The sequence below is a fragment of the Pseudonaja textilis genome, chromosome 4 (genome assembly GCF_049901715.1).
Source record: "Pseudonaja textilis isolate UNSWEBS1 chromosome 4, rPseTex1.2, whole genome shotgun sequence".
NCBI classification, from domain to species: Eukaryota; Metazoa; Chordata; class Lepidosauria; order Squamata; family Elapidae; genus Pseudonaja; species Pseudonaja textilis.
Window position 1 is genome coordinate 2044872 of NC_141993.1, and position 22200 is coordinate 2067071.

General features: G+C 40.7%; 1 protein-coding gene across 1 annotated transcript in view; it reads right to left on the bottom strand.

Annotated features, from left to right (window-relative positions):
• HELLS (helicase, lymphoid specific) overlaps positions 1-22200 on the bottom strand; it is a 38355-nt gene that overhangs the window by 8891 nt on the left and 7264 nt on the right. Inside the window, exons 9-15 of the mRNA XM_026714499.2 lie at positions 18462-18644; positions 15747-15890; positions 14837-15033; positions 11083-11179; positions 10229-10390; positions 3303-3448; positions 2921-3059 (exon numbers count right to left, since the gene is read on the bottom strand). Of these exons, the coding sequence (XP_026570284.2) occupies positions 2921-3059; positions 3303-3448; positions 10229-10390; positions 11083-11179; positions 14837-15033; positions 15747-15890; positions 18462-18644 (1068 nt within the window). The remainder of the gene's footprint in view (positions 1-2920; positions 3060-3302; positions 3449-10228; positions 10391-11082; positions 11180-14836; positions 15034-15746; positions 15891-18461; positions 18645-22200) is intronic.

Genomic DNA, 22200 nt, shown 5'->3' on the forward strand with positions numbered 1-22200 from the left:
CTTCCTTTTAGCACAATTCCACATACTTCTGTTTTATAATTATTTCCACTGTGTTCCCTGCAGCTTCCACACATTTCCTTGTATTCATTCTTTGCCCAGATTAATCTTTTTTTTTTCACGTAGGACTTACATTTTCTCTTCCTGAAGTCATTGTACTTTCTCGTTTTTAACTTTTTTGCTTCTTTCCTTTTCCCACTTCTCACTCCCAGAGAATGATCTCTCTCACATTTACAATCTCTCTCTTCAATCCTTACTGATCAAATAATGCTTTAAGCTTTATATTCCTTCCTTTGCCTTATACACGTATAAACAGGCTTATGCTTACGTAGCTGCGTATTTTTCTACTTACCATTCCCCGTTTATTCCTGGCTTCCCAAAGATCCCTGACTTTTCTGGCAGTCTCCTGTCTTGTTCCCACCAATTCATGTCACCTAACCAAGTATTTGCTTCCCTGGACTGTATTTATTCAGAATGCTGCATAATTTCCCAAGACTCACCTCTACTTTTTTTTGTCATTGTACCGTTCATTAGAGCAGGGGTCCCCAACCACCGGGCCGCGGACCGGTACCAGTCCGTGGAACATTTCCCACCGGGCCACCGGTTTGCTGGGCACCGCCATCTTGTTTGACGAGAAAGTACTTCCGGGTGAGCTTTTCCGGTTGGAAAGCGGTGTTTGGGTCCTGAAGGAATCCTCGCGCCTTAGTTTCATCGAAAGGGGGCGGCTTCGAACGAAACTAAGGCGCGAGGATTCTTTCAGCACCCAAGGCAAGGTGAGACGAGCGACCATCCCGAAGCGAAGCCCATCGACAAAGGTACAACGGAGGAGTTGAAGGTGGCAGGGAGAAGCGGGGGACGGCTGGCTGGGCGGTCGCTCAGCTCGCCTTGCCTTGTGTGCTGATGCCGGTACCAGGCCGCGGATCATTTTGTGATGCCGGTACTGGGCCGTGGCACAGAAAAGGTTGGGGGCCACTGCATTAAAGCATAACATATCATCAACCTATGAATTCTTGTTTTCATATGAACTCCCAGCTCATTGCTTTTCAACCTTTTCACAGATTGTACCACTTTTAGGACATAGTAATATTTGAGTACCACCAGTCACTTACTTGATGATCCCCCAAAAGGCAATGAAAGTCTTCGACTTACAAAAATTCGCTCAGTGACTGTTCACTAAGTTACAACGGCACTGAAAGTCACTGATCGTTTTTCACACTTATGACTGTTGCAGCATCCCCAGGGTCACATGATTTACATTTGGATGCTTGGCAACTGATTCATATGTATGATGGTCGTCACAGTGTTTCGGGGTCATGTATGATCACGTTTTGCCACTTTCTGACAAGCAAAGTGATTGGGGAAACCAGATTCACTTAACAATCGCGTTACTAATTTAACACTTAACAGATGTGGCAAGAAAAGTCATAAAATGGGACAAAACTCATTTAAGGAATTTCTCACTTAGCAACACCAATTTGGGGCTCAATTGTGGTCGTAAGGTTGAGGTCTACCTGTACACCCACTTACCACTCTTTTAACAGGAAAAGTGCCCGTTTCTCTGACATTAATCTTTGCACTCATGGCTGGAGAGGGCTTACTGATAGAATTAAGTCAGATTCCAGCTGAAGAGAATTCCAAACAGACAAACTTGGAAATAGTGAAGTGAAAGGATTGCTCACACAACTTGCTTGCCTATTATTCACAAGATTACAGCTTAATGAAGCAACACACCTGCTTATGCATGCATGACAGAGCGATCCCTAAACCATTCATATATTACTTGACTGGCCCTTGAAGCCACCAGCAGCTTTTACTACACTTTCCTTTACAAATCCCAAAACAATCTCTTTGCACAAAGAGGTTGGGGGAATAATGGAAGTGCCAACTTCGAAACGAACCTGGCAGGGGCCATTTTCTTGTTCGTCAGTTGCCACACAGTGTGGGGAGGAGGGAAGAAGGATGGAACGCTTTGCTAGACACAACACAGAGCTTTCTCGTGACGTAAAATCAGGGAGGAGTGCCTGGAGAACCTGCCAATTAACCTAATTGGCCAACGTGACCTGTGACAATTTGGGAGGGAGTTGTTTCCTATCCTAATTATACTGAAATTGCAAGGCTTAGCGTTGGTTTTACATTTGACCGTGCAGATATGATGTACCCAATAAAGAAGTTCTTTGAGGAAAATTTCAATCTTCTTAGAACCAAGTAGAGTAAAAGAAGAGGGAGCCCCTAAGGAACTGCAGCACCTCTGCAACGTTGTCCTGACCGTCCCTCAAAAGGAAACTTTTGAAATCGGGCTCAAGAAACAGGTGGCAGCGGAGTGGTGTTCATGAAGGAGTTTTTTTTTTTAAATCACCTTTAGAAGGATGCAAATTGCTTTTTGTGCTGGACAGCATACCCTGGAATTCAAACTACCTTCTCCTTTTCCAGCACCAATGTGCAATATCTTGTTTATGGTTTGAGTCGCTCTTCTAGCTCTGGAAGGCCCCCAAAACTGCCCTACAGGAAGGGTCCCCTTCACCCTCACTGTCCCCCCCCCAGCAGACCTAGCTCTCACCGCACAAACCTTGACCTCCTTTGCAAAGCGCATCCCCTGCTTCCTTTACAGGTTTGCGGTCTGCGCCCCCTTTAAAGGGCTGTGGACTGGGAGGCCAGAGCCTGCTGTGCCGCACCTACATGTCCCTTACCTGTATAAGCAAGGCAGGATCTTTAGCCTAAAGTCTACCTTGGAAACCAACATAATGTCGCCCATATCCCATCACATAGCTGGTAGATACAGAATATTTTAAACCCGACTTCTTTGGGCCAGCCAACAGCTTTGCTTAACAATTGACTAAAGCTGTAGACAATTTTTTCAATCAAAATAGGTCTAAACCAGATCCATAGTTTTATGTCGACTAAAAAGGAAAGAATAAATGTTTACCTTAAATTGCTGTGTGACAGAGTCCAGGGGATATTCAATAAGATATGGATGGTTGCAACACTTCCTCAGCAGCATCATAATGTTCTGCAACTTAAGGTTGATTTCTGAATCCAAAGGCATCTCCACTGCAATCACTGGCCTTGCAAATGAAAGCAAGCTGAAGTAAAGCTACAAGTAAAATCTACCAAAGATGTCAGTACTTCACTTCAAGGGCTATTTCATCCAATTATTTTGCTTCAGTGCTGATTAATCTATAGCTGTGTAGAACAATTTACCAATAAGATTAAGGATGATATTTAGGTGTATTATGAATTTATTTCCTAAAGTTATCTGCCCGCAAAGGTATTTTGCAAATAATCCAAACAAACTTTAGATTAAATACCTCTCTCTTTCAGCTTCTTCTTGTGTTTTACTGATTAGTTCTTCCAGCGCATCTGGAAATTCATTTTCTCTGAGCTCACGATAATTAACTACTTTCCGACTGCGTCGCTTTGGTCGGCCTGTAGAACTCAACTCCACAACTTCTTCCTATAAAATGGAAGAACTCATTTATAGAAGTGTTCCTTGAGCAGTGATCGGTGCATTTATATTCATGGGTCCTGCACCTGGACTGGTACGTTTTCCTTTGAACTCCTCAGTGTATGCCATCTCTGCTCCAGTTTATTCCTCACAATTCAGCTGAGTGACAGAGCAGTGAAAATAGGGTGTGTAAATAAATAAGTGACAGCTCAAATACTAGTTCTTGTTTAATGTATTTCTGGGATTAAACGTTCATGAAAAAGGGAAAAAGCTAAAAACTCTGAAGGGGAAGAGTTAAAAATGACCAAAGACATGGTCTACCATAGAATAGTCCACGCAATTGGAATGCCCAGTGCTCATCATTGAAAATATTGTATATATGTTGTCCTATAAGACTCTGGAAGAGAAACACACATAAGAAAGGATGACTTTCTTTGTATTAGAAACAAAACTTCTACAACTTGCAATTATAACAAAACAGTGGAGGCAGAAATAGACACCCAAATCTGAATATCCTGTTTCTCCAAAAGCATGCAAATAAATATTTATCTGCCCCGAAGATGCCTGGTTTTTGCCAACAGACTGCCAGGTTGCCTATATCTTTAAAGTAGAGTTTCTCAAGGGGCAGGGGGATTAGTTGGGGGTGGATTGGGGGGGGGAAGAACACTTATTCCTAGGAGATCAATTCTTCTATAGCAATAAATACAATGGCCATATCAGCAGTAGCTTCGAAGACTTGGGCATTAAGACTGAAACTAAAACTAAAACTAAATAACTAAGGAGTATATGTTCTGACAGGGGAATATGAATTTACAAAAGGTACAAGAAAGAATCTATTCCACTGATAACAAAAGGGACCAAAGAGTCTCAGTCCGACAAAATATTTTCCCCTCAACTAAGACTGTAGTATCATCAGGTCAAATGGTGGCAGGATGCATCAACCCCTTCTCTTATAACTAGGCTTAAACACGTGTGAGGAATTGTGATTGATCAAAAACTATTTCCGTGAATGGCTGCACAAAAAGGGAAACATTATAATCAAGGAAATTGGAACAAACTCAGAGAACTGCAAGATGATCAGAGAACAGAAAATGAAGTCTTGGGAAGCCTGATGGAACTTGTAATTTTAAAGAAAAGAGTTGTGTTATGACAACATTTCTTAAAAAACCTATAAGGAAGTGCCAGAGAGGATGATTAAGACCTGTTACCCATCATTCCGGAGATCACAAAATAATTATTCCAAATTACAGGAAAACAAATTCTGAACGTTAAGAATAAAGTTCTACCGCTAAGATCCATTAGACATTGACATGACTCTCTTGCCCTGGATGTGTTCAGATGAAATCTGGAAAGTCCTCATTTAATCTGGAATCTTGCACGGAGCAGATTGACTTTAGTGGTTCAAATTAAAGTTGTACAAATCTATGGTGATCCAAATTGTTTGTTAGTGGGCAATTGTATTGATGGAAAAATTGGTACATTGCTTAATCACCCTATTATAATCTGTGGAATAATGACTGGAAAAGGTTGAAGCTGTGTTAGTTTCTTGCAGAAATCAAATCCAGAAAGCACAAAGATGACTGATTCAGCAGGATTCATTAACTTCTTTATTTATATAATAATATATGAGTAAATGTACAATACCAACAGTAGATTCTTCCAAGCAGAGAAGAGAATATTTTCAGTTTCAACAGGCAGACAAGAAGAGACTTGTTTTCAGCTTCAGAGCTCAGAGCAGTGTAGTTTCAGTTCTTAGCACAGCACTCAGAGCTGCAGGGCTATGCCCAGGCTCCTTCCGTTTCAGTTTCTAATTCAGCTCTCATTGGCTGACCTTGTTACCATGTCTCTGCCAGTTCATGAATATTCTGAGAAGCTTTTTTGTTAATTGACTATTTGAAATGAAATGATAGACCAAGGAAGATTAATTGGATATTTCTCTTTATGATGAAAAATGGTCAGAAAACCAAGAATAGCTCCAAAGAGATTTGAGGAGGGAAACAGCTCTTTTTTATATATATATTATTGAGAAACCAGTTTTCCTCCATCTTCTACGCATGCTTTACAAATTTTGATCCTCAGATGCAGACTTTTTACATCGCTCCCTGCTAAATGTCAACTTGTTTTCTCCATTATTTAAGCTTGTCTAAGCCTTTGAATCTTTTTTCTTGTTCAAAGTGTTAGGTACTTATAGATTTCTGTCATCTGCATATCTGTTTGGTGAACTCTGGTACTATGGGAAGGACTAGATGCCAAGTTAAATGCAAGTCTCAGGAGAGTGTGTTTTGAAGCCTAGTGCGATGCAGGAGGCCCCCTCTGAAATGCCCCAAAGTGGCAGAGCTCAAAAGAGCCTCTTTGGCAAAGCTTAAAAGCTAGATAGGTTCGAAACAGGAGAAACAGTTCTTAAATAATTGTGATCTAAGCCATTTATAGCTTTAAAAGACAGCACCTTAAATAGTGCAATATTGACAACGAGATCTTTCTCTCTGATAGAATCAGATAACCCCTGTACTTTGCACCATACCAGCTTACTTTTGAGCAAACTATTTTCAAGGATAGCCAGTGCAAAGGCAAAACAAGATGTAACTAAAAAAGAAGTAATTTTTGCCAAATCTGAAGAATTTTAGGTATTGCTTGCCAAACCCCACAATTCATGAATTCAGCTTTCTATGTATCAACGGCCTGTGAAATTATATTGATGTAGTTTCAGCTTGCACTAATTTAATTATTAAAATTAAGCAATGTCCCAGGGTACTGACTGTTTCCATGATATAGGACAGAAAAAAGGGAGAGAGCTGTGTGTTTATGTTTGAAACTGGTCTATAACTCTACAAGACATCCTTGGTCAAAAGGGTTTCTTCATTAATTATCTTATTAGTGCCGCCCTGAAATGGGAGAAGTGTCATATCCCTTCCATAAAAAAGATGTTGACGCTTTGGAAAAAGTGCAGAGAAGAACAACAAAGATGATTAAAGATGATTACGGGACTAGAAGCTAAAATATACAAGTAACGGTTGCCGACATAACTGGTTATGTCTAATTTAATTAAAAGAAGGACTAGGGGCGATATGATAGTAGTGTTCCAATATCTAAGGGCTGCTACAAAGAAGAGGGGAGTCAACAGTACGGCTGACCCAAGTGAGCAGCGCACCAGGGCCAGGCCCTTCACACCCGTGTCCAACCTGTGGAGTTCATTGTGCCGGGGCTGGAATGAGACCCTGTCCCACAGATCCTACTGCTGGTTGTGTGGGGAGGGCAAGGAAAAGAATGGCAAGGCTTTGCGCCAGCTGGCAGGGAGCAGGTTAGGCGGTGCAGGCCGGCTGGTTGGGGAAGAGGCCAATCATTAGGTGGCTATCAGTGCCAGCAGCTTAAATACCCCGATTGAATCTGGAGTTCGCCACGCTGGGGGAGAAATGGGAGGTCCCGCTGTCCCAGAGCCTACACTGTTTGAGTGGGGAGGACGAGGAGAATAACGGTTGCCCGGTTGGCTCTTCCCCCCCCACGCCACTGCCAGCAGCTTGAAAGCCCCAGGGGTGAGATTCAAATTTTTAACCACTGGTTCTGTGGGCGTGCCTTAGGTGGTGGGCGTGGCTTGGTGGTCATGTGACTGGGTGGATATGGCTTAGTGGTCATCTTATTGGCTGGGTGTGGCCAACTCAACATCACTCACATCGAGGCACGCATCTCCTTGCCTGGCCTCTCATGACTGTGGGGATGCTGCAACAGTTGTAAGTGTGAAAAATGGTCATAAGTCACTTTTTTCAGTGCCATTGTAACTTTGAATGGTCACTCCACACAAGCAAAGTACCAGCAAAGGAGGGGGGAAAAACCTCCAGAGAAGTTCCTGAGTCAGGAAGTCTAGTCCTGCCAGAATGTAATAAGGGTTAAAGGAGAGGCAGTTTTTGTAGGCAACACCAGAATGTTTCCTTCCTGCCTTCCATACAGGATTAGGCCAGTAATTTCTTCTAACAACCTGTTCTCCGAACTGCTTAGAATATTAACAACCGGTTCTAGCGAATAGATGCGAACTGGTAGAATCCCACCCCTGGAATGCCCCAACTAAAGCAGGGATTGCACGCTCGTGCTCTCACTCTCTCTCTCACACACACACCTCACACAGAGTTTGGAGAGCCCTCCACTCTCTCTCTCTGTCTCGCTGGGGTGGCAGTTGTGGCACTTCAATGCCTGGCTGGCGGGGCGCTCAGGTAAGCTGGTACAGGGTGGGCAGCTCTGCACACTCCCTCACCTTGGTTCATACTCCACACCCCTACCTTGCTTTGTGACCGTCGTACCAGTGCGTTGTTCAGCCTCCTGCTGGGTTACGGTGGCAAGAAGTAGTGAAGAACAAAGTGAGGCAGGGGGATGGAAGACGAAGCAAAGCAGGGGGTGCAGAGCTGCCCCACCCACCCCGGCTTACCTGAGGGCCCTTCAGCCAAGACAAGCCTTACACACACACACACACACAAACGCCACCCAGGGCAGCCACATCTCTTCACAAGCTCCTTTCGTCGCTGCCGCCACGTGCAGAGCAACTAAAGTAGTCTGTGGGACTACGCTAAAAAAAAAAAATAGTTCAGACCTCCCAACTTCTCACAATAAATAAATAAATGAATAAATAAATAAATAATAATAATCTCGCCGGGTTGGAAGGTCTGAACGATTTTTTTTAACCGTAGTCCCACAGACTACTTTAGTTACTCTGCATGTAGCAACGGAGAACTGGGCCTGTACATATGCACACCCGTTGGGATGGCCGGGGGCCGGGCCAAAGTGATGCAGGCCGACCCTTACAGTTTCCAAGATGACCACGTGGGCTGGATTCGGCCTCATCGAGGGCCGATTCAGCCCGCAGGCCTTGTATGGAAAGGACAAAAAAGGAGATCTAGATGGACTTTAAATAATATGATATTAAAGGAAAAAGACTTTAAACAGAAAATTGAGAGAGAACTGACTTTTTTCTTTAAAGAAAATACAAAAGAGAATACATCATTACAGAACCTCTGGGACACGGTGAAGGCTTATACAAGAGGTTTGATCATGGACTATACAAGGAAAAGAAATATAAAACAGAAAAAAATCTTTAAAATATTGGAAGATGACTACAAGAAGTTGGAAAAAGAACTACAGAAATTTCCACAAAAAAGGACATTAAAATTAAAATGGACATAACTAAGCATAAATTGGGGCTAATGGAAAAAGAAGAAATAACACAAAAAATTAGAAATGCTAAGCAGAACTATTTTGAAGATGCAAATAAACCAGGCAGATGGCTAGCATATAAACTGAGAAAGGAAAGAGACTCGAGAAGAATAAATCAATTGATAAACAAACAAGGACATGTATGCTATGGAAATGCAGAGAAGAAAAAAATTATTCAAGATATATCATAAACAAACTGCAAAGGTTATGATAAATGGAGAGTTAACAGACTTTATAGATAGGGGACCAGACAAGGCTGTCCATTGTCGCCTCTGTGTTTGTGTTAACACTGGAAGTGCTGAATAGGAACATCAGAGAAGAAAAAGAAATAAAAGGAATGAAAATTAAAAAAGAAGAGTATAAATTACAAGCTTTTGCAGATGACCTAGTATTTATATTACAGGATTCATTGGAGTCTGCACCTAAACTGATAGAAAAGATAGAAGAGTATGGGAAAGTAGCAGGCTTGAAAATAAATAAAGATAAAACAAAGATTTTAGCAAAGAACATGTTCGTAAGACAAAAGAAAGAATTGGAGGAAGTCTTGGGGATCCAGGTCACAAACAAGGTTAAGTATTTAGGGATACATATAACACCAAGAGGGTCTCCTGTTCGAGCAGGGGATTGGACTAGAAGACCCCCAGATCCCTTCCATGCTATCTATTTATCTATAAAAGCGAAATGCCCCTCACGCATCATCACAAAATCTCCAGAAGCATAAAGCCTACAAGCTTGAAATTAGGCACGTGTGTTCCTCTTGGCTTCTAGATGCTCCCTAAGAAAGGATTTTTTGAAACGTCCATCAGAGCATTACTATTTCCTATATTATTATGAACACGCTCTGATGCCAAGGAATTCTACCCCCCCACCCCGCCGCCTGAAACAAATCTGTTCCAAATGCAAAACACAAGCAGAAGAGAGGAGTTTCAGTTTCAGAGCAACGGCCAGCTTTAGTACAGAACAGTTGAGCTAAGCCACGCCCAGGCTCCTTGCTGTCTTCCTTCTTGCTGACAGCAAATGATGTTTCAGTTTCCAAACAGCCCTCAACTCTCTCACAGACAGGACGCTAGCCAGATGAATACCGATGGATGTTGGTAGGCAGAGCCATATTTTTTTTTTCCTCCTTATTTTCCTCCCCCAAAACTAAGCCCGATCACATAGTTTTGTAGTGAAGCACCGGTCTCCAGCTAGTTCTGCTATAAACACTCACTGACCATCTCCCAATTCCAGTCAAGCGGAGAAAGACCTGAGCAAGCAGGTATTTGCCCTCCTGTTCCCAACAACTTCAAAATCCACAAGTGGCGAAGAATTCAAAGTAACAAGAGATGTGATTGCTGAAGTTACTTTCCTAGGGCTTGTCCCAATGCTAGAGTCTAAGTTACAATGGGTCCCCGGTGACTTTATTTTCCATAACTGAGTATTCCAGCTTCCTTCTTCCTATGTTTTAGTGAAGATGTGACACAAAATGGAAATATGATACTTCAGCTTTTCCATTTTCCCCTCTGTCTATACTCTATCTTTACCCAAATAGAAGACAAGGGCCGAAATATAGTTGCTTAGGGACACCCCTAAGCCAAATACTGAAACAAATACCTGGTTGTTTCCCAAAAGCTTCTGAATTGTCTTGTTTACAATGGCACTGTAGAAAATTTCTTGTTTCTGAACAAGAGGTGCATAGACCACAACTTCACGCTTGGGAGGAACTTCTACAGCTACATCTGATTTCAGTCTTCTCAATAGGAAAGGAGTCAAAATCTAGAGTCAAGAAATTAAAATATATTTCTATCAATTTATGATTACAACCTTGCTTATTTCAAAAGAAAAGCATTGCCATTCCAAGACTGCATGACGTGAGCTTTTATACGTAATTGCTCTCAGCTGCATTTTGACGGACAAACCTCTTCTGTAAACTATGGAGCGCTTAAAACTTTCCTTCTAAGGCAAAGAACTAAGAGTTCTTGATTCTTTTTTTTTTTTTGTAAAAACATAAGAGAATATAAACAGTCTCCCTTTCATCAAAGCTAAATATTTCCATGTATAACCACTCCCTACTGTAGCTAACACAAAACAGAAGCAATCACAATTTTTCTGACTGGTGAAAGAAATGACTCCCCCCATCTATTCTCACCAACCCTCTCACATATCAACTATACTTGCACCATAGAAAGCTTCCACTGCCCTGGGCAAAGACTAAATCCTGAATTGAGTGTAAGAACAAAGTCGTGAGGAAAAAAAATCCTTAATTTCTCAGCAAATGCTTCTTCGGTGTGAGTAATTCATAAGGGGAAAGTAAGAATGCCCATGGATATATGTTAACAGTGGTATCTGCAAGTGTATTCATTTGTGTTCATATAGAGTTATCAATAATATGGTACAATATAACATTTCAAGAAAAAGTGGCAATCTGGAAGAAAAAAAAACATATATTTTAAGCAATGAAAACAGACCTGGTGCAACATATGCAAGATATTCTGTTCTCTTTCCTTAGCAACAATATCTTCAGCAATTTCAGAAATACTGGTAATATCAAACCAGGATTCAAAACTAGAAAAAGATCAAGAAAAATGAATTAAGAAATGAGGAGCTACAATTTAATTCTGTGCTGAAAAAATAATAAAGTTCTGCAATGTGCAGAACTTTTGGATAATGTACATTATCCAAAATGTATTTTTTCTTGTTCATATTATTTTGCCTTTCAAGAGGAGACAAGAGACACAGAGCATGAAACTTTGTCCGATCATTGCAACGAAACTCTACTTATCAAGTCTCCCCCCATTCCTGATGCATTGGAATTTCATATTTATTTTCACGTCCATCTTCAGTTATAAAATCTAGAACTGTAATGTCAAAGAGTGCAACAAAATTCCAGCCACTGCAGGATGTAGTTGGTAGACAGGAACAGCAGACAGGCCTGAGGCCAATTTCTGCAAGTCCAAATTGATGTATTGTTAATGAGATTGTTGGCAAGAATGCTTGATCACAAAGAAATGTTTGAAATCACAAAGAACAGGGAGTTGGAAACGGAAGTCTGGATTTCTATGTGAATTTATCCAGTTTTACATTCTTTAACTAATATATGAGCATTTATTCTTTAAAAAGTTTGTCTTCTCAAAATTTGTTGAAGTTTTTTTCTGCAAACAAAAATGCAAGGAAAAGCATGCACATGATTTTTTTGCCTTTTAATGACCCTGTAATCCCTTACATCAGGGTGGAGTTGAGGGTTTATTGGCCCTTCCTATCATCAATAGAGAGTTTGCAGCAGATAGTTACTCATTGTGCCCTGAGAAATATCTGCAGCTACCTAGGATCGAACTCACAGCCTCCTGATTATGAGCCACTGCACAGGAAATTATTGGCAAATCAAAATGACATTAATTATATAAATTTAATCTCTTTTAAGAAATCTAAAATAAATACAGATCTTATCAAATATTTATTAAAGCTATATGGTAATGTCTCTTTAGCAGCTATCCAGACCTACAAATAGTCCTTGCTTAACAACAATTTATTCAGTGACAATTCTAAGTTACTATGGCACTGAATGAATGGAACTTCCATGGGATTTACAGGTTCTTGAAATTATGGCTGTTGCAGTGTCCCTGTTGTCATATGATCAACATGTGAGCACCTGGCAACCTGCCTGCATTTACAACGGCAGGGATAGTTTAACTACTCCCCTGGACCTATCTGTCCCCCAATCTCTGCCTTTTGGCTGCCCTGCACTCTGCTATCCTACCTGATCTTCACTGTCTGCTACTGATGAGGTGTACCAGCCTGGCCATTTGTGACACAGCTGCTGGCTATGTGAGCCCCCCCCTGCGTAGAGTAGCAGGTATCCCTGGCCTGGCTGCATTTGCACTATGGCAGCCACTTAAGTTGTCGAATGGCCTGCTTGTGAGCTGCCCAGGACTCACAACTTCCTTCCAGCTTCTCCAGTGATTTTGCCTGATGGAAACTGGTAGAGCGCTACAAGGAGGTTCTCGCTTAATGAACCTTGATTTACAATGGCAAAAGCGACCGATGGGATTGCCATCGCTAAGCAAACCAGTGGTTTGATGTTATGCTTTATGACTTCGCTTAATGAGGGAAATTTGGATTCTAATTCAAGGACCCAAGAGTTAAGTGAGAACTACCTGTAATTTATATCACTGACATGGTTTTTCTTCCCCTATGCCACTGAAGAACAAGCTAAGAAAAAACGTGTATACTGCTTGCCTATATAATGTCCTTCAATATCACAAACAATTCCTAAACAAAAAAACATCTATGGCTTCTTTCCCCTCTGTATCTATGTCTTTTGTGTGTGAAAATTAAGTCCACAATCAGGAATGGCATGGAAGAAAATGCCTGTGAAAATAGGCTAAGCCACTGTTCTGAAAACAGATTGACTATCAGAGACTAAACCTCTGGCTTTGCAGGTATTGTTCAACGCTGCCTCCATCAGCTCAATTAAACAGATGTAACAAATAAAGATAGGGTGTGGAAGGAAGAGAGAAAGTTGGATACCTCCCAGTCTCCTACTGGAGAAAGGGAAACATCTGACAACTTATTCTTGGAACTATTAGAGGAGTTTTATGTTTTTCTTATTTTTCCTCTTGAAAGCATGTAGTCAAAAAAATCTGGTTTTAAATACAACTCAACTCAACTCAATCTGGCACAATCAATTCTAGTTACTGTTGTGTTTAAAAGTTGAAAAGATAGATTTTTTTTCTTACTTAAGAACTGATTTTTCTACTTAAAATCCCATGTAGTTGTAAAAATGTAATTATATATAAATCAAAGAAGCTATGGTGACCCCAGGAACTCTCTGGCATTCTAATATATGATAAAAGGTGACAATGAGACTAACCACATGGTTTTGGACGGTTACTTGATATAAAGTAAGATGTTTTTCCTATTAACACAAATGCCATTCATGAGAGAGTTAGAAAGAGCTGGAAGGGACCTCGGGAGGTCTTTTAGTCCAGCCCACTGCTCAAGCAAGAGAACCTATACCATCTCAGACAAGTCTTCTTAAAAACCTTCAGGGATGGAGCACCCATGATTTCTGAAGGAAAGCTGGAATACTGGTTAATTGACCTTACTGTTAGGAAGTTTCTCCTTAATTTCAGGTTCCTTCTCTTTGATCAGTTTCTAATCATTATTTCTTGTCCTGCCCTCTGGTGCTTTGGAGAATAATTTGACCCCTTTGTGGCAGTCCTTCAAATACTGAAATACTGTTATCAAGTCACCCCTAATTCTTCTTTTCTTTAGACTAGCCAGACCCAAAATCTGCAGCTGTTCTTCATATAAACCATATGAAGAACGGCTGCAGATTTTGGGTCTGGCTGGTCTCCAGGCCTTTGATCACCTTAGTTGCTCTTCTCTGAACTCTTTCCACAGTCTCAACATCTTTTTTTGTAATATGGTGACCAAAATTGGTTATAGCATTCCAGATGTGGTCTTAGTAGGCTTGGTAAAGTGGCACGAATACTTCACATGATCTTCATAATCTGCCCTTTTGTATATAATCTTTTGCAAATCTGTATTTGGGGCTCCTGGTTTAATTAGCTGGTAGGCAAGGATCAGTGTTTTAGGGTGTTTTATTGAAGAAACTTTGTTTTGGATCTCTGTTGCTTTGTTTCATACCTCAGTTGGTGATCTAGTCTTCTGTTCCTGTAGAAATGAAGAGTTCTTGTGCTACCATTCTAAAAATCATCACTAGAAACTAACAGAATAGATTCATTTTTTGTTTGTTTGTTTTGCACTTATCCCTGCCTGGTAGTTCATGTGAATAAACATTACATTTTCAGCCAAAACCACCAGATAATGTAACCGCTCAAGAAAAGTCTCTCTCCACATCAGAAGTATAATGTTCCAAAGACTGTTCCCAGACATGGATCTGCTCACTACCATATCTGAGAGGATTTCTGAACACCAGTTTGATTGCTTATCATGAGTATTCCTGGCCTCGGAGTGCTCAAGGAATGCTTGCCTTCTTTAGAAAGGGCCTGGCCATAACACCACTTTTATGTTCTCTCATTTCCAAGAAGTAAGTATCTGGACTATTTTTTTGTGATAATTTGCCACAAGGGATAGCTGGAAGATTCTTCACTCATTTCTTGTCTACTGAAAGAGAGAAATGCCTGAGCAAAACCCTTTGGTTATATATTTATTTTCAGATGTTCAATTAATACTTATAAATCAGTTCTAACTACTTACCTTTTCAAGTCATCAAACACATCCGGAAGCAGGAAATTAAGGAGGGACCAAAGCTCAGATAAATTGTTTTGTAGTGGGGTTCCAGTTAACAGTAGTTTATTATCAGTGCTAAAACGTTTTAATTCCCGAATAAGACGACAGTTCATATTCTTAATCCTATGTCCTTCATCCACAATCAAATACTTCCAGTAGAAATTCTAGAGGGAAAAAAGTCTTCAATTATTCCAAAAATCAAAATTCATCAATAAAGATTCTATTCCTTTGAAATGTTCAGTTTAAAGATAGATTAAGTATATTATACTAGAATATCAAGGATGATTTTTCTATTATTAAATCTGATGTTTTTCTATGCAAACTAATAATTGTTCTTATTATATTCATAATTAGACTGGATGTATCAATCAGACAGCACCAAGGGCTTCTCATTTTTATACTGGTTCTGACAGTGATGCGATGCATTTGATTCTGAATTCACTTGAGTCTCTAAGAGAAAGAGACCATTATCTAAAAATAAATGACTGTGCATCTACTACTTAAAGAAATAATGTTCCAGGAAAGTCTCAATGTGTTCCATAAATGTCAAACTCCAAATTTAATATGAAAAGTCACTTTAAAAACATTTCTAAAGACAAAATTAATAGTTCACAAATATGAGTGGGGAGAACGAATGAGAATGGGGTGGTATAAATGAAATGGGAAGCCAACACCAAAGCCATATTCTGGTGAATCTTGCACCAGGTTTGGTTAAATAAGCAGGATAACTGTATTTCCAATTTTGGAATGTTGGTTTAGAGAGTTTATGAGTCACTATTGGTACTTAAAAATAAGATGAATTAACACCAATTTTACATAAAATACCAACTACAATTCTGTAAAGGAGTGCTAATTGAACAGCATTTTCTTATATTACCTGAAGAGAATGTCTATCTCGCATCGCAATTTCAAAAGACGTAATAACAATAGGATGGATATTCATTGAACTTTCTTTCCTTCGTATTTTATGAATGAGTCCACGTCGTTCTTGCTGGGTTCCGTGGTACAGCAGTATAGGAATCTAAAGTAATTTTGCAACCATTTTTAAATAATTCATATTTAAATAATAATCTAAATTAATAAAAATGTTTATAAAACATCTTGTTTATTTTGATTAACTTCACAGTACTTGTATTCAAAACCTCTAGTTGGGAGGGTATTGCTTTCTCCGTAATTTTTTCATCCTTAAAGGTCTTGGAAGGATTAACTGGGACTCCTAATCCATGGACTTTTTTCTTATTAAGAGACTGAATAAGGTAGACAAAGTGGCCAACTCAATAGAGTATGTGGCATACAAAGGCATAATAAAAATTCATTATAATTACACTATATTGTATATTACATCTAAGCAGGGTGAAGCAGTGAAACTATTATTTTATTTTTAAAATATAGTGAAATGTAACTGGAAAATATACAGCAGAATTTTTTTTTTTTTCAGGGACCTCTGAGTGTCTGGAAAAGGGATCCTGGAGGAACATGGAATTTATGACCTGTCTTCCCTGCCATAGATCACTTGGCCCTTCACTCAAGCAGCCAAACAAACAAACAAACAAATCTGAGCAGTAAAAAGGACCAATTTCTTATTGCCATCTAAATGTTCTTCAGATTTTGTTAGTTAGTGCTTTGCACAGCTCAGGAAGTCAAGTCAAAGAAGGCATCCCTAGGAAAGCTTTCCCAGTGTTTGCACTTATTTATGGAAGGGGCTTGCAGAGCTTTTCTGTTTGGTGATAAAGTGTTCTGACCCAAGCCTTGTTCAAATGAAACAAACACAAACTGTATAAAAGCAAACTTTTAAGGTGGCACTGGGAATTCCGTGCATTCCCAGCCAAGAAACATTTAAACCTAATTGTCCGATATCAAAAGCAAGCCCTTTCAAGGTTGCAGAAGGCTGCCAAGAACAGAAGACTAATTACTGATTAAATATCCACCGATAGAAGTTTCAAAAACAAACCAGAGTAAGCAGTGCTTCAATGAGGACTACGAGTCGAAAGAACTTCTTTGCTTCCTGCAAAGAACACATCCCCGAGGGCTGGTTTTTATCCCTTATGGGAGAGGCCATCACCTTCCAGCCTTACTCCCGAGTCGCCCTTGCTGCTTCAGCTGCTCTTTCCCTTGAGCAGCCCTGCATGCATGCACACTGGGCACAGGCTCCCTGGGGTCCTCTGCGTTCACTGCTGCCAGACTCCACAAGCTCTGAAGGCAGCACCCTTCTCTCCGATAATCCTGGCCCCGTCCCTGCATCACACACAGGCCCCTCATCCTAGTCCTCGCTACCAGGGACCTCTGCCGGCGAACCACAACAGATAATGATTTGTTACCTGCTCCACATAGGAACCCTTGGATCACCCCCTTGTTGAGCTGTTCCAAAAGCTCAATCCATTGGATCCATGGAATTAAGAGAACTAATGGAAGGATCCAATGTCCTGCATTCCCTCCCAAGGAGAGGAACCAAGATGCTATATGTTAAGGCCTCCAAAGATGCTGCTGTGTGTATCTTGATATAACAGTGTACTAGAACCCAAGATGTCATGCTGGGTATCAACCGTTCCACTCAGTCATCTAGCAAAGAAAGATTCCTGGCCATTTGTTTTGCCAAGAGTATACTTTACTGAAGCGTAAGTGGTTACAGAGGTAGTGTAAGCTGAATCTGGAAAGAACAGTTATCTCTACCCCCTCATACCACCACCCCGGCCATTCGCTGGTTATCTGCAAAGGTGCAATCAAGTGCTTGTATATTGTTCAGGAAACAGGTGCTCGGTTCCCAGCTCTGCATATCGTCAACAACCTTGGCTGGCTGGAGCTTCTCATATGCCTCAGCTGGGCTTCCATTCCAATCCTTTCTTCCCCTCCCAGGCTAATGTCTGGCTGTCAGCTCATGAAGCTTGGATAGGTGAGATGCAGTCACGACACTAGGTTTCAACAATACGAAAATCCTCCCTCAAGTGACTAGAGCAGGACTGCCCCTTTTAAGACAGGTAGTCCTTGGCAGGTGCCAAGATATTGAAATAGAGTTTGAAATGGGCAAGTGCCACCTTTATCATCAAAGGGTGGGTGGGGAATAGTGAAAACTGAAGAAATTAAGATGCCCTTATGGAAACAACACCAAGAGTTTGGATGAAGACAATAACTACAAATGTCTGTGCATCCTTCAAACTGATAACATCAAAAACATTGAAGGCAAGAAGGTTAGAAGTGAATACATCCTGAAAGTGAAGTTAATAGTCCAATTTCAGTGGAGGAAATAATAACATTTAGAATATTCCAGTCATTGGATGCAGAGATGGAATAACTGCCTGGATTCAGGCAGAACTAAAAGCCCTGGATAGGAAGACCAGAAAAACAATGACTGAAATATTTCCTTTGTCCACAAAATGATGTTGACAGGCTCTGTTTAGAAGGAAAATAAGTGGAAGAGTGACAGAAAGGAAAGAGGATGCACTGAAGCTAGTATAGCGTTAAAGATTACTGAGTTCTGGAGAAACCAAACTGGCTTACAAGACCAAACAAAGAACAGAAAAGAAACAGACTGTGTGACCAACCATAATAGTTTCTGAAACAAGTTTATCATTTTAAAAAAAATCAAATCTCTCACCTCTGGTGTAAATCTTTTGAATTCAGCAATCCAGTTAGGAAGTGTGGATAAGGGTGCACATATCAGAAATGGTCCAGCAACTCCTCTTTCTACCATCAAGGCAATTGTTGCAATACACTGGATAGTCTTCCCTAAGCCCATTTCATCAGCCAAAATACCATTGATGCCGTTTTCCCAGAGCATCTGCATAGAAAAAGAAAAATATATATTGAATATACTCCAATTACACTTTTTTTGACCCTGTAATCCCTTGCTTCGGGGTGGGGTTAGAACAACATGTACTTCAAATACACTAATGGATAAAAATTGAAACATGAACATCTTGATCCAAAATGAACTCAAATGTTTGTTTAATCTGCTTTGTAATTAAATGAACATAAGATAATAATCAGGAAGACTTGATTATTAAGAATAACAAAGGTTAACTGCATGAGCTTTCAAGCTTACAGTCAAATCAGAGGATATTTTGTCACATTGCATTTATGTATAACATATATTCCACTATCTTCTAATAAGCACTTTTATTATTTTAATCCTTTAAAAATCTATATTTTATTCTAAATAACTCATTTTTTTAAATGGAAAGCTATAGGGAAACATTTTAAACAAGCAACAAATTATAATTTTCACTTTCTTTCTATTACTAAGGAATCTGGATGTTGATCTGGATGTTGTTATCTATGGACTTCCATGTTCCATGTTCTTTACCTTCCAAAAACATTATTTGGGAAGTTCTAATATTTTAAAAATACCCCAAAGGTATTCTCCCTCAAACATTAAAATCATCTGAGTGGTCTCAATGCAATGACCAGAAGATGATCCTCTTGGTAGTAACCCAACTATAGAATTCTCTCCTAAGGGATATATTTCTGCCCTCCATGGATTTTATGTTCAACACAGGCAATCCTTGGGTTACAAATGTAATGGAGCCTGCTAATTACCTTTGTAATCCGAGGATTCGTTGGAGTAAATCCATCAAATGAACTTGATCACTCCCTGCTTTTTCCCACGCATTTGCCAATTGTACACACAGGTTGTTTAGTGCACGAGGTATCTGGGGGGCGGGAGACCATAAGGGGGGGCTAGTGATGGAACAGACCACCTGCTTCAGACCAGCCAAGGCTTCCCCTGACCCACTGAGCTACATCATGCTCCCTTCCCTGGAGTCATCTAGACATGGGCGCTTCCCACCATGTACCATACCACGGGAGAACCTGCTTATGTGGTTCATCTGCCATTGAAGCTATTTCCCACATCTTGTTCAACTGCCAAATATATGCCCCTATTAGGCTTAAATATTTATCATTTCTACTGGAAAGAACAGCCCACTGGGAATCAAACCACAGATGGTTATATTTCCTCCGGGCCTCTAATGTTCGTAGGACTGTTAAGTTTATAATCAAGGCAGCGGTCCTAAGAACACAATATATTGAACAAATTGGTGTATCCTGCAAGGGTGATCTATTATCCGATTTCTGACTCCACATATGTTTTCATTACTGTATTCTTATATATCTGACTTATCTGTATTTTGTCTTGTTATATATTTACGTTATGTTATTGATAAGGTCTTATGACTATTCAATTAAATAAACAATACCAATACCATACCTTCCCTGGAATCCCCACAATTGCTCTCCCTCACATCCTGATGGGTCACTTACCTTGTGATCTAGTGAGCTGCTCCTCTCTAGCACCTCTGCTGTGGCTTCTTTGCCTGATTGCAGTCTTGGCGCAAAAAGTGTTTGCAAGCCAACAAGACTTTGGAGCGGTGAAATCACATTGCTTCAAGCCTCCCATCAGCTTGCAAACGCTTTTTGTGTGGAGACTGGAAGCTTCTGGGGCCATGATCTCGCATGAGATCACAGTCCCCAGAAGCTTCCAGTCTCTGTATGAAAAGCGTTTGCAAGCTGATGAGAGGCTTGAAGCAATGTGATTTCAGTGCTCCAGAGTCTCATCAGTTTGCAAATGCTCTTCGGCCAGATTTGATGCAGGCCTTGCTTTGCCAAGAACAGAGGCCTCAAGTACCATAGCGCGAGATCATGTGAGATCAGCAGCACAAGATCATCTCTTGATCTCAAACTTTAGGCCTCTGTTCTCCATGAATGCACTGAAGCAGGCAGAGGAACCGATGGCTCGCTAGATCGTCACAAGTTAAATGAGTATCCACAGAGCCCGCTCCTGTAGAGACCCGACAAGGGGAGGGGAGGAATAGGCAGGGCAAATGTTGCTGTGCCTCTGTGGTCATTTGTAAGTGTGAACGGCTGCCGTTGTGCTGCAGCATTTATATCTTCAGGACTGTGTTGTAAGTACTTGGAGCGGTTGTTTTAATTTTGAGTGTTTGCTAACTGAACTATCATAACTGACAATTACCTATATTTGGTCTTTCAACCAGACATACCTAGACACTTCCAACTGTTGTTAGCCTGATACTTTGGAGCTGCTAGCTTGTAAAATTTAACTTTGTGGTTAAACGTTAATATTTTCTTCATCTATTAAGGCTAATAGTGAATGCTTGTATTATTCATAAATATATCACAGTGAGCTCCAAGAGAAAGCAAAGTAAAATTAACCTATTATATCACCTATTATAACCTATTAATTGTAATAGTAGTAATATAACCTATTAATTGCTACAGGCCTTATCTGTTTTCTTGACCTGATCACACTTCCCAACTTGGAAAAGTAGTAACTTTTGTAAACTCATACAATGACAGCCTTTTCCCAATGGGAATATCACTTTTCTTCCATGACAAAAGATGTGGAGAGCATTGGCAGTGGTGCATTATTCTCTACAGCTGTGGTGGGGATAATAATGGAAAAATATAACTTTATTAAGCATCAGCTCTGGCATCTGAATAATAGTTGGAAGGGACCTTCAAGGTCTTCCCGTCCAACTCCCTACTGTCATGGCCCTGTCAGATCCAAAGAAGATGACGAGACAGAGCCAGGGCTGATGGAGGAGGATGGCGTAATCGGGGGAGCAGGACAAGGCAGTCCCGGGTCCCTCAGGCCTCGGAGGGGTGGCCAGTGATAGAGGGAGGGTGCAGGACGACCGAGCGAGGGAGGAGAAGGACAGAGTAGGCAGCAGAGCAGAGGAGCTCCGGGGAGCAATTGCCTCCCCTGCCTGCTCCTAGAGGGTGGAGAGGAAGCGGGATCAGTGCAGGGTGAATCGATGGCTTGGGGAGGGGCGCTTTTGTCGACATCTTGTCAGCTAGTCTTACAGTGCTTAGCTGTAGAAGAAACTGGACAGCCATTTGGTATAGGGTCTCCTGCTTGGGCAGGGAGTTGGACTTGAAGACCTCCAAGGTCCTTTTTCCAACTGTTATTGTTGTGATTTCTTTTTAAGCAATAAACCTGGAATGCTAACGGTCTCTACAACTGCATTAAGCCACAGTTAAGCTTTGCCAACTATTTATTTGTACCAGCAATAATTCTGGCAACTACATGAAAGTTAATAAAGTGGAGTGTGGTTGGAGGGGGGTGTGTGTGTGTGTGTGTGTGTGTGTGTGTAATTAGTATTGACTCCTGGTGACTGCCCGGACATTCCCTACAGTTTTCTTGACAAGATTTCAAAAGTGATCTGGCATTGTCTTCCTAAGGCTGAGATAGGGAGCGGGAATAGCCATCCAAAAGAGGTCCTGCCTAAGGTAGTAGAAGAAATCTGGCTCCTGGTTTCTAGTTTGATGCCTTAACCATTACATGGCTCTCATTTAGTTAATAAAATTGCTAACATTCA